Source organism: Fringilla coelebs (assembly GCF_963513975.1).
Source record: "Fringilla coelebs genome assembly, chromosome: 12".
Taxonomy (NCBI): Eukaryota; Metazoa; Chordata; class Aves; order Passeriformes; family Fringillidae; genus Fringilla; species Fringilla coelebs.
In genome coordinates, this window is record NC_140038.1 from 5,236,569 (window position 1) to 5,247,350 (window position 10,782).

General features: G+C 61.1%; 2 protein-coding genes across 3 annotated transcripts; one reads left to right on the top strand and one right to left on the bottom strand.

Annotated features, from left to right (window-relative positions):
- The first annotated feature begins 365 nt into the window (after nt 1–365).
- SNX22 (sorting nexin 22) lies at nt 366–4,195 on the top strand. Of its 2 annotated transcripts, none has more exons than XM_084213756.1 (6): nt 366–661; nt 3,018–3,101; nt 3,190–3,294; nt 3,402–3,496; nt 3,641–3,717; nt 3,834–4,195. In XM_084213756.1, the coding sequence occupies exons 1-6, from the start codon at nt 593–595 to the stop codon at nt 3,965–3,967; spliced, it is 564 nt and encodes a 187-aa protein (XP_084069882.1). In that variant the 5' UTR covers nt 366–592; the 3' UTR covers nt 3,968–4,195. The 2 variants fall into 2 exon arrangements, with proteins under 2 accessions (XP_084069882.1, XP_084069883.1); XM_084213757.1 differs by having other exon boundaries at nt 368–661; nt 3,644–3,717.
- A 209-nt stretch (nt 4,196–4,404) lies between these two features.
- PPIB (peptidylprolyl isomerase B) lies at nt 4,405–6,361 on the bottom strand. The gene is made up of 5 exons (XM_084213884.1): nt 6,175–6,361; nt 5,608–5,721; nt 5,380–5,473; nt 4,793–4,977; nt 4,405–4,704 (listed from the first exon to the last, which is right to left on the bottom strand). The coding sequence occupies exons 1-5, from the start codon at nt 6,328–6,330 to the stop codon at nt 4,582–4,584; spliced, it is 672 nt and encodes a 223-aa protein (XP_084070010.1). The 5' UTR covers nt 6,331–6,361; the 3' UTR covers nt 4,405–4,581.
- Between the last annotated feature and the right edge of the window lie 4,421 nt (nt 6,362–10,782).

Consider the following 10,782-nt stretch of genomic DNA (forward strand, 5'->3'; position numbering starts at 1 on the left):
CTTCTATCAGGGCAAACAGGCTCTGGGTGTTGAGGGTGGGAGTGGGGAGGGGTAACGGTGCATCCCTGGAGGCGAGGGAAGCAGCAGAGCCTCCCCCGTGTTGTGACGGGACAGAGGTGACCTTGGACGCTGCTCTGGCCACCTGTCCCCGCTCTTGATTAGGCTTTGGCTCTCTGCCTTCCCTCCAGTGGAAGCCGTTTTTAGGATCTGAGCTCAGTGGGGCTCTGTGGCATTGCCCAGAAATCCCCGGTGGAGCTCTTAGGGCTGTGGTGCTCCTACCCTCCCTTATCCGGGGGTAGGTTTGCTGCTTCCCAGCCTCGCGTGTGCGTGTTATCAAAACCGATACCCGTTCAAAAAGCGAAGAGGCAGCTCTGGCTGACTTCCCTCTTTCCTTTCCCCTTATCCCTGTAACCCGGCTCCCTGCGGCGTCTCCGCGGCTCCCTCCCCGTGTGCCGCTCTGGGGCCGCCGGATCACCCCGGGCTGTCCGGGGGCCGTGACCCCGCCGTGAGCGCCCGGGGCGGTCCCTGCCCAGCCCCGGCCCCGGCCCCGCTCCGGGCCGGTCCCGCCCGCGGCCCCGCCGTGCCCCGGGCCATGATCGCCGTCTCCATCCCCGCGGCGGAGCCCCCGGCGGCTGAGCGCAGCCCCGAGCGGGCGCACACGGTGAGGGACGGGGCGAGCGGGGCTCGGGGCCCCGCCGGGGGTGGGGGTTCGGCTGTGCCCGCAGGGAAGGGGGGTGAGGGTGACACCCCGGGGACTGGAGGTCGCCGGTTGTGCCCAAGTGTCCCCCGCCCCTCCTGGGGGTGCGGGTCCCTGCCTTTCCTCAGGGGTCCCTGCTCTGGGGGGTCCCATCTGCCCTAGGACTGGAGGTCCCCAAGTTTCCTCGGGGTGTCGGGGATGTCCCTCGATGGTCCCGGGGAATTTGTCTCCCTCTGTCCCAGGAGTTTTCCACGTGCCCTGGGAGTGGAGGTCGCTGCGTGTCCTTGGGCCGTCCCTGCCGGTGGCAGGCAGACCCCCTGCCCTTGAAAGGGGCTGTCTCTGCTCCGGGGCTGTCTCTGCTCCGGGGGTGGGGGATCCTGCGTGCCGCTGTCCCCGCTGGCTGCGGGGATTGCAGGTTTCTGCCTCTCTGCCTGCCCGGCGGTGCTTCCACCCTAACCCAGGGGCTGGAGGGATCTCATGTCCCACCTTCCCCGTGTTCTGTTCGTTCCAGCACTGCCCTCTGTCCCCGGGGTCGGGGTGTCACTGGCCCTGGGCTTAGAGAACCCCAAACAGCCCCGGGAGAGTCCCCGGCAGCCGCAGCGGGATCCCTGACCCGGGGGTTCCGGGCGGGGATCCCCACGGGGGTCGCTGCCGATGGGGACCCTTTGCCCTTGAAGGAGGGGATGGGGGACGTGGGCAAGGTGGGATTATTTTGGCCTGGGGAGGGCCACGGGGCTGGAGGCCTCTGCCTGTCGCTGGAGGTCCCAGCCGGGGGGAGCACAGACCCTTTACCTTTGAGAAGGGAAGAAGAGGTCCCTGTAGCCCCCATGGCTGGGGGTTCCCTCCCTTCCCCGGGCTGCCCCACCAGCTCTGGGACTGGAGGTCCCCTCGTTCCCCCAGGCGACCCTGAAGTGTCCCAGCCTCGAGGGCTGAGGTCCTCAAGTACCCCTGGGTGGTGCCCACCTGCCCCGGGGGTCTCTGCCTGCCCTGGGTCCCTGCCGGAGGCACCTTCTGCCCTGGAAGTCGGGAGTGTGTCTGTCCCACAGCTTCCCTCTCGCCCTGGGGGTGCAGGGTCCTGCCTTGTTCCCAGGGGTCCCCACATCCCAGCCGTGCCTCCACTTGCCCCAGGGGTTGGAGGCTCTTCCTGCCCACCCCGAGGTCCTGTTCTGGGGATCTTACATACTCTTTACACCCGGGATGGCAAGGATGGAATGTCCCCTGGCTCCAGGCTGTTGGTGGGGCCCTGTCTGTCTCTGGGTGCCCCTCTGCCCCGGGCCTGAGGGGGCCTGCTTGCCCTGAATGGTGGGGGGTGTGGGGGTCTTAATGTGCCCACCGGGGTGTCCCCTCATGCTCCAAGTGCTTGGGGGCTCCCAGCAGCCCTTACCTCCTCCCAGGGTCCCAACTAGCCAGTGAGAGAGGAGGCAGGGGGAGAGAGGGGCAGATGGGACCATGTGCCCCGAGGAGGAGAGGTCCCCAGCTGTCCTCATGGATCCCTTTCTGGGGAGGGGGACACAAAGCCCGTGAAGGGGAGGGGATGGGGGTCCCTGGCCCAGGGAGTCCCCACTTTGCTGGGCAGAGGTCCCCACAGGGTCCCTTTCTGAGGTGGGTCTGCCCTTCTACCTTGGCCTGGGGGGTCCCTGTGGGATGGAGAGGCCTGTCGGTCCTCAGGGGCCCACCCTTGAAAGAGGGAGCTGTCCCTGGCCTGGGGGATCCCCACTGGTCCTGGGGAGTGGAGGCTGGGGGGACCCCTGCCTGTGTGGGGAAAGGTGGAGATCCATGACTATCCCTAGGTAGGGGGGCTTACCTGCCTTTGGGAAAGATGGGTTGTGTCCCTCTGTCCCATTGGTTTGAGGTCCCCACGTGTCCCTTCCTGGTGTCCCTGCACACCCCAAGGTGTTGGGGGTCCCTGCCAGCCCCAGGGTCCCTGTCTGGTGGGGGTTGGTGGGAGCTGGGAGTCACACCTTGCTGTGCTCCCCTCAGGAGGGGAGAATTGTCTCCCATCTGCTTGTGGGCGTCCTGCCTGGTCCCCCATGGTCCTGTTGGCCATGGGGGAGTTGGGGGTCTGCCCTGGAGGTTGGGGGTCTCTGCCTGTCCTGGAGAAGTGGGGGTGGAGGGTCTCACATCCTCTCCCACAGTGTGTGAGTTCGCAGCTCCTCCCTCCTCTGGGAGGCTGATGGGTGTGGTGAGGCTGATGAAGATGGTGAGGGTGCTAAGGCTGGGGCTGGTGAGGATGATGAGGGATGGTGAAGGTGATGAAGACAGTGAGAACAACGAGGATGGGGCTGTGGCTGATGAGGAGCACGCTGTCTGTGCCATGCAGGTGTTCCGGGTGGAGGTGCTGTGCAATGGCCGGCGGCACACGGTGACCAAGCGCTACAGCGAGTTCCAGGCGCTGCACAAGCGGGTGAGACCCCCCAGCTCTGCAGGAGGGGACGTGGGAGGCCTGGCCTCATCCTCTCTGGCCTGCCCTGATGCCCCACACCCTTCCTCAGATCAAGAAGACCTGCAAGGTGCCCGACTTCCCCCCACGCCACGTGCCCAACTGGATGCCCAAAGTGCTGGAGCAGCGCCGGCAGGGCCTGGAGGTCTACCTGCAGGTGAGGCGTGTATGGCAGGTTCAGGCTGGGATTTTAGGGGTGAGGAACATGTGGTGGTGGGTTTGGGAGGGGTTTTTTGGGATGCTGACCCCCCTGGAACATTGCAGGGTGTGCTGTACCACAACGAGGAGCTGCCCCAAGACCTCCTGGACTTCCTGAAGGTGCGGCGGTGCCAGCAGAGGCCCAAGGCCAGCAGCTCCCCGTGAGTAGATGAGTTCTGCCGGCACCAGGGTTATCCCACATGGCACTGGGATTGTCCCCCTGCCCCATGTTGGGCACCCCTAATGAGTACCTGGAGTTGGGGATGGTGGGGACGGGCTGAGGACTGGTGTCCCCTCTTCCCCAGCAGCACCAGACTCCTGCCCCCCCAGTGCCCCGTTGTCGGCTTCTGCTCGGATCCCTACGTGCGGCCACACAGCCCGGGTAAGGAGCAGGGCTCCAAAACCTCCAAGAGGCTTCTCTGGACCCTGCAAAGGTGCCTCTCCTTCAGTGGGGCCCAGGAGGGAACAAGCTGTTACATCACCCCCATTTCCTCACAGAGCTGCTCCCCAACATCGTCCTCAGCGGGGTCCTGCAGGGCCTCTACCTGCCCCTGAGCTGTGTCCCCGGCCCAGCAGCACCCCCAGCCTCTGGAATGATGAGTTCTACCCAGCACTCAGGGATGCAGTGGTGAGAGAAAGGATCCTTGTGGTGAAACTCACTCCTCCCTGCTGGGAGAAGCCAAAGGGATGTTGGGAACTGCTCTCCCACCACCATACAAAGTGCCTTTGTTGGCAGAGCAGGAGCTCTGCCTTCCCCCCTGCTGTTGTGGGTTTGCAGTATGAGCCTTTGGATGCTGAATGGTGCTGGAAAACCTCTCTGCATCCAGGCTTTGGTGCAATAAATCTCCTGGATTTGACTGACTGGCAAAGTGCTGTGCTGTGCAATTCTGCAAAGCAAACCCAGGGCCAACTGTGGCACTGCTCCCAGCTGGATCAGATGATGATACAAAAGGAAGGTTGGAAGGGGGGGCTGGAAGGTTGAGGGGTGCATCTGGGAGAGGGATGCAGAGTGATCTGCACCCCTCCGAAGGCAGGAGAGAGGCAGCTCTTTAAAAAACACATTGGTCACATTTATTGGCGCATGTGCTTCTTACAAAAGTGATGGAAGAGCAGCCTGTGCCCTGTCCCACTGGCTGGAGGCAGCAGGGAGGGGGGCCAGCACTGGGACACAGCGGGCCCCAGGGGCAGGGGAAGCACAGCAGCCCCCGTCCCACAGCCCCTCACAGCCTGGCAGGGCCTGGTCCCGTCACTCCTTGGCGATGGCAAACGGCTTCTCCACCTCGATGGTGCCACAGTCGACGATGGTGACGTCCTTGAGGGGCTTGTCCCGGCTGTCTGTCTTTGTGCTCTCCACCTTCCTCACCACGTCCTGACGGAGCACAGTGGGACATTGGGCAGAGCCAGCTCAGCCCAGCCCTTTCCAGAGCACCAACCCCTCTCCCTCTCCCGTGCCTCACCATTCCCTCCAGCACTTTGCCGAACACCACGTGCTTCCCGTCCAGCCACGGCGTCTTCACGGTGGTGATGAAGAACTGGGAGCCGTTGGTGTCCTTGCCAGCGTTGGCCATGCTCACCCAGCCCGGCCCGTAATGCTTCAGCTTGAAGTTCTCATCAGGGAAACGGTCCCCGTAGATGCTTTTTCCTAAAGGGGGGACAAAAAGGCCACAGTGGTCTCATGGAATATGTCAGGTAGGGGTGGTGGTGGCGGTAGCTCCAACATGAGGTGGGTGGGGGAATGAGCAATTCCAGAGCAGGGACTAGCACTGATGCCACAGGGATACATGAGACATGGGCTGCTGCAGGGAGCTGGAAGCACTCCGGGGGCTGGGCAGGGGGGTCATGCCAAGGGACTGGAGCAGGAGGCTCCCAGCACCCCAGTTACCCCAGCACTCAGCTGTGCCCCGAGGCCATGTCTTTGTGAGCTCTGTGCCCACTTGATTCCACCAAGCTCCAGCTCTACACTGGTCCCAGGGACAGCCCTGCAGTGCTTGGAATTGCAGCTGCTGTCTCACTCCAAGACAGTGGCTTGGATCTGCCTAGTTACCTCCAGTGCCATCGCCACGGGTGAAGTCTCCTCCCTGGATCATGAAGTCCTTGATCACACGGTGGAACTTGCTGCCCTTGAAGCCAAATCCTTTCTGGGGGTGTGGAGGGAGAACACGGAGTGAGGCCAAGGGGCAGACCAGAGCACCGTGGCCCCAGTGCTGCCCTGGGGCACCAAGCAGGACCCGAGCAGGGGCAGGTGAGCCCCAGGGTGCCACGGGCCCCTCACCTCTCCGGTGGCCAAGGCCATGAAGTTCTCCACCGTCTTGGGCACTGTCTTGCCGAAGAGCCCGATGACCACACGGCCCGCATCCTCCTCACCGATCCGCAGGTCGAAAAACACCTTGGGGGGGCGGAGGAAGGTTAGGGGGAGATCAGGGGCTCCAGACTCACCCTGCTGGGCCAACCCACCTCCAAAAGTCCAACTCACCAACTCCACCCAGGCCCAAAACCTCCCAAGGTGAGGTTGGTTGGTGCCCCACAGCCCTGGCTGCATCCCCCCAGCAGCCTCACCCCTCACCCCAGCTGGACCCCCCAACCCGGCCCCCCACCTCAGCCCCCCCAGAGCTGAGCCAAGCTGTCCCCAGGCCGCCTCTCCCCTTTCAGGTGCCCCCGATCCCCCTCCCTCACGGCCTCACCCCACCCTCCCCGTCCGGGCCCCCTCAATCCCAGACCCATCCAGGGCCCCTCACTCCAACCTCTCCCTCTCCCGGTCTCCCCCGCCCCATCCGGGCTCCCCCCCCTTCCCGAGTCTTTCCCGATCCCCCCCGCCGGCCCCGCCTTGGCCCCTCCCGACCTTGGCGGTGACCTTGGGTCCCTTCTTGCGCTCGTCGGCGCGGGAGGCCGCGGGCAGCAGGAGCAGGAGGGCCGCGCCCAGCGCCGCCGCCGCCACCAGCACCTTCATCCTGCGCCGCTCGCAGCCCGGCCACAGCGCCCGCCGCGCCGCCGGCATCCGGCCACGCCCGCCGCGCACCCCCGCCCGCCCCGCGTCTTGGTACCGCCCGCTCCGCTCGCCCGCCCGCTCCGCCCGCCTGGACGCGACCAACAGGGTCCCACAGGGGGAGAAGGCAGCACCTTCCGGCCGGGCGGAGCGCGGGCGTATGCCACGTTGCCCCTCGCTGGGCGGCCGCGGCGTTGTCAATCATGGGCGGAACGCCGCGATGATTGGCCACTGAGGGGGAGGAGGTGGAAGAGGGGCGGGACCGAGGGTGGCGGTGGCCAATGGGCACGGGCGGAGGGCGGGGACTGAGGCAGGCCGGGGGTGCTGTTCCGGCGCGTCCCTGTTGTGTCCCGCTGTGTCCTCCGGGCCCGCTGCGTCCCCGGTATCAGCAGCCGCGGCCCCCGGCGCAGGAGGACATCGAGCTCCTGAAGCCGGTGACCGCTCGGTGGCCGCGCCCGCGGCGGGAGGACGAGCCGAGCCCCCGGCGAGCTCGGGCTGCGGGTCAATGGCTGAGCGGGCGCGCTGCAGCGATGCCAGCCGAGAGCCAAAGCGCCTTGGAGAGCAGCTGGCACTGTGCCCACTCAGAGACACCTGCGCCTGGACCAAAGCGTTCCCACACTTGGAACCTGCTCCACACTCCGATCTCTCTCGTGTGACATTTCCCCCCTAAATTCCAGCTTTAAATGTACCATTTTTAGCATGAACTTTTATTTCCCACTCCCAAAAATTTGTCCGAGGACACGTGCACTCTGACAAGGAGATGAACCTCAAAGGTTCCCTCCCTGACCCCTTGGGACCCATATCTTCACCTTTGAGATCTATCTTTTTGGGGCTTGACAGTGACCCAGACCTGATGAAAACCTAATTCCTACACTGCAGGAATTTGCAATCACAGACGGGTTTGGGTTCGAAGGGACCTTTACAAATCTAACCCCTGCCATGGGCAGTGACACACCTTCAGTGATGGTGCTAAGCTGAACATAGGCATCTGCAACACCACAGAAAATCCTGTGGGCTTCCAGCCTGGCCTCTCCAGGTATTTAAGATGAATTAGGGCTTTTCTCACTCCTTCCTTCAGTTTTTATCCCGTAGCCTTGCCAAGGGGGCATGTCCCAGTACCTCTCTCCCCCTGTGGTCCCTTCTGCCTCAGGACAAGGCATCCTGCATTCCAGGATGGCTGAAGTGGGAATGTGTGTGCCCAGGGAGAAGGGAAATCAGTACCACCATGCCTGGGCCCAGCTCCATAGTGGTGAACCAACCATGGCTGTGAAGCATGAAGCACTGATAAGGTCCCACAAGGTCCCACCCACGCGTTGTCCCCTCCAAAGGGAACAGAGGGTGACACAAGCGCCCAGTAGAGCCAAAGGAAGAGACAAAACACAAGTGCCATGGTCAGGCTGAGGTAATAAATACTTCTATTCATGGAGAACAATGCAGCAGTGCAATGTTTTATTGAAAAAAAAAAAAATCATCTCACTTGATACCTCAGAAGACTGCATCGCAACGTTGGAGGGCCGAGAGCCGCGTCAGAGGCACCTGCACCAGGAGCCCCCAGGAGCCCTCCCCTGCCTGGGGTCTCCTGGCTGCCAACTGCTGCCAGCAAGGAGAGGAGGGATTGCCCAGGTTAATGCCCTACATCCTACCACAGAATGGCTGGCTCAGTCTGACTGTGTCTCCTTGTCACCTCCGAGCTCCCCGGGGACAGTGGTTCCCTCAAGCACAGGACTTGCTGGTAACCTGCTTTCTTTTTTCTTTTCTTTTTTTTTTTTTTTAATTTTTTTTTTTTTTGTTAAAAAGCCACCCCACATCTTTGCCCTTTTTTTGAAGAGTCCAACGTACGATTATAGTGCAAGAGGGCTTGGTACAAGTGAGCATTACCAGCATGCCGTGGGGGGACAGTCCTCCCCTACAAACACATCATTGTAGGATTAAAAGAACACCGTATCTCCGGAGAGAAGCTGTAGTGGGTCACCATGAAACAGCTTTCAAACCAACCCACTTAAAAACAAGGTCGGGAAAGTTTCTAAACGATCAAATACATTCACTTAAAAAAAAATAAAACCAAAAAACCCCCAAAACACCAACGAAACAAAAGAAACCAAAAACATTTAGGAACAAAACCTGTTGAGATGGCCCCTTTCCCCCCCGCCCTCCCTCACCCTGCAAACACTTACATATGCTGCAACTACAAGCTGCTCCTTGAGTGGAGGCAGCGAGGAATGACCAAACACGGCAGGAGATGCAGAAGGAATCGAGTTCTGGTGACAGGCACTTAGTGGGGCTTGGGAGGGCAGCAACGGAAGTGTCTCAGGGCCAGCTCTGTCGGCAGCGGGCAGGGCGGCTCCCCGGGGAGCGCCCGTGCCCCCGGACACCCTCCCAAGATGCCAAACCATGGTTTCCTACAGCAGAGAGAGGAATGCCTGTGCCACGGACGCAGCTTCTGGGAACCACTGGCGGCGGAGCAGTTTGGAGGGAGAAAGGTGGAATGTGCCCATGGCCGTGTCCTCCCTGTGGCAGGAGGGGACAGGGCTGCACACCTGGCACGTGCCTGTGGGAGGTGAGCGGTGCCCTTCCTGCCCTGTTCCCAGCCCAGCCCACGGCCTGGCTGGAGGAAAGCGCTTCGCTGAGGGGGAAGGAAGGAGGTGCATGCGTGAACCGAGGGCTCTGCGCCTCCGTCGCGCTCACTGGGATAAGGCATGGAGAGAACGCAGCAGAGAGTGGAGAAGAGATGCCCTGCGGGGATCCTGGCCAGGAGGGAGGCTTTTCCACCCTGGCACAACACCAGTGTCTGCCTGACTCAGGAATGCATGAGGAGCAAGCCCAGAGCTTGCTGCCCAAGCTGATCTCCTGCCCTCTAAGCCTGCTCCTACTTAGCCAGGGAAAACTGAACCTCCTGGCAATGTTGCTCTGTGAACTCCAAGCTGCACGGCTTAGCAGTAAATCGAATAAACAAGAATGAGATCTAGTTTCTGCCTTTCCTCCCTTCATGCTTTCCATGATTTTTGGGTAAGCCAGGCCCAAGTTTATGACAACTGAACTATTCCAGCCTGATCTGGTGTCACACATGGAAAGACAAAGTCCAACGAACTACTTTACAACCTCCCCAAAGCTGCTCGAGTTCTCCCACAGCCCTGCCACTTCTCCAGTAACCCTTGGCAGCCTCATCTCCAATTTGAGAAACACTGCAGTTGGATGCAAGATTTCAGTGTTTTTCTGGGTGTGCAAAGCACCCCAAGCCCTTTCCTTGCTATTGGTTTGGCTCAAAGTGGTGCAGGAGAACCGTGGCTGCTGCAAGGGTGGGATGGTGCGGGCGAACTTGCACCTGCCCCACGCTCACAGAGAGGATGTGAAGGCGATTCCAGTCAAACCTATCTGACCACCGGGAGATGGGATCAGTGTTAAGGCATGAAGTATCCTCTCCCCTGCTGGGGATGCTTTCCTCCCACTAATATGTTCTTGCAGAAGGTTCCCAACCAGCCCAAGGAGGGATTTGGGAAGGCTGCCTGGCTACCCACACCGAGAAACACCCACGCTTCAGGAAATGGCTGTTTCCCAGGAACTTCAATCCTGATCTCTTAGATCAGCACAAATTTCTCTGGCTCGGCCAGGCCGTGCTGCTCCCTCCGGCATCAGCCTCGCCTCTCCCGACCAGCTGGGTCAGGCACGGTGTAGGAAACCATGGAAAGGACATTCACTGGCAGCTAGGAAGGGTGATTGGAAATTCAAGTATGCTTTCCTCAGCGCGCGGCCCAAGGTGGGCGTCAGGAGCCCCAGACTGGCACGAGGGTTGTGGACATCCCCACTCAATCAAGGGCATTTCCGTGCACCCCACCATCCTCCCCGCTGGATGTCTGCCTGCGCTGGCGTGGCCACGCAGAGATCCACAGATACAATGTGCATCTGTAAATGCTAAAAATAATAAAAAGTGCAACGACGTCAGCTTCTTTAAAACAATCCACACTGCTCTGTTACTGTCACAGGAGGGAGGTGTCAAGGGAGCCGGAAAAAAAACCCTAACTGGAACAGTAGATTGCAAATTTCTCACAGCTTGCACATTACAGTGTAACTGTTCCCAAGGAGCCACAGAGAGAACCTGTCTCTTCCTGCTGCAGCAGTCAGGCCCTTCTCCTAGCAACTCTCCTGCCTGCCCCGCATCCTCCTGCCCTCTCCACAGCCAATCGAGCCTATGGAATTTCTTCACTTAATTAAGGAGGGAGGAGGACAGAGGAGCAGAGTGCAGGGGAGGGAGGGGAGGAAAGTGAGCAGAACTAAGCACAGTCCTCAGGTTTGCGTCAACGATGCCTTCACCGTAAACAATGGGAAGGAGGGTCAGCCAGCCAGCCCCCCTCCCAGGGTGACCAAGACCTGAGCCAGCCACAGTCCTGGTCCCAAAAGGAGCTTCAGGCTTGGAGTGAATGAGGGAGACCATTCAGCAGATCCACCCCAGAGTGGTTTGTTTTGGAA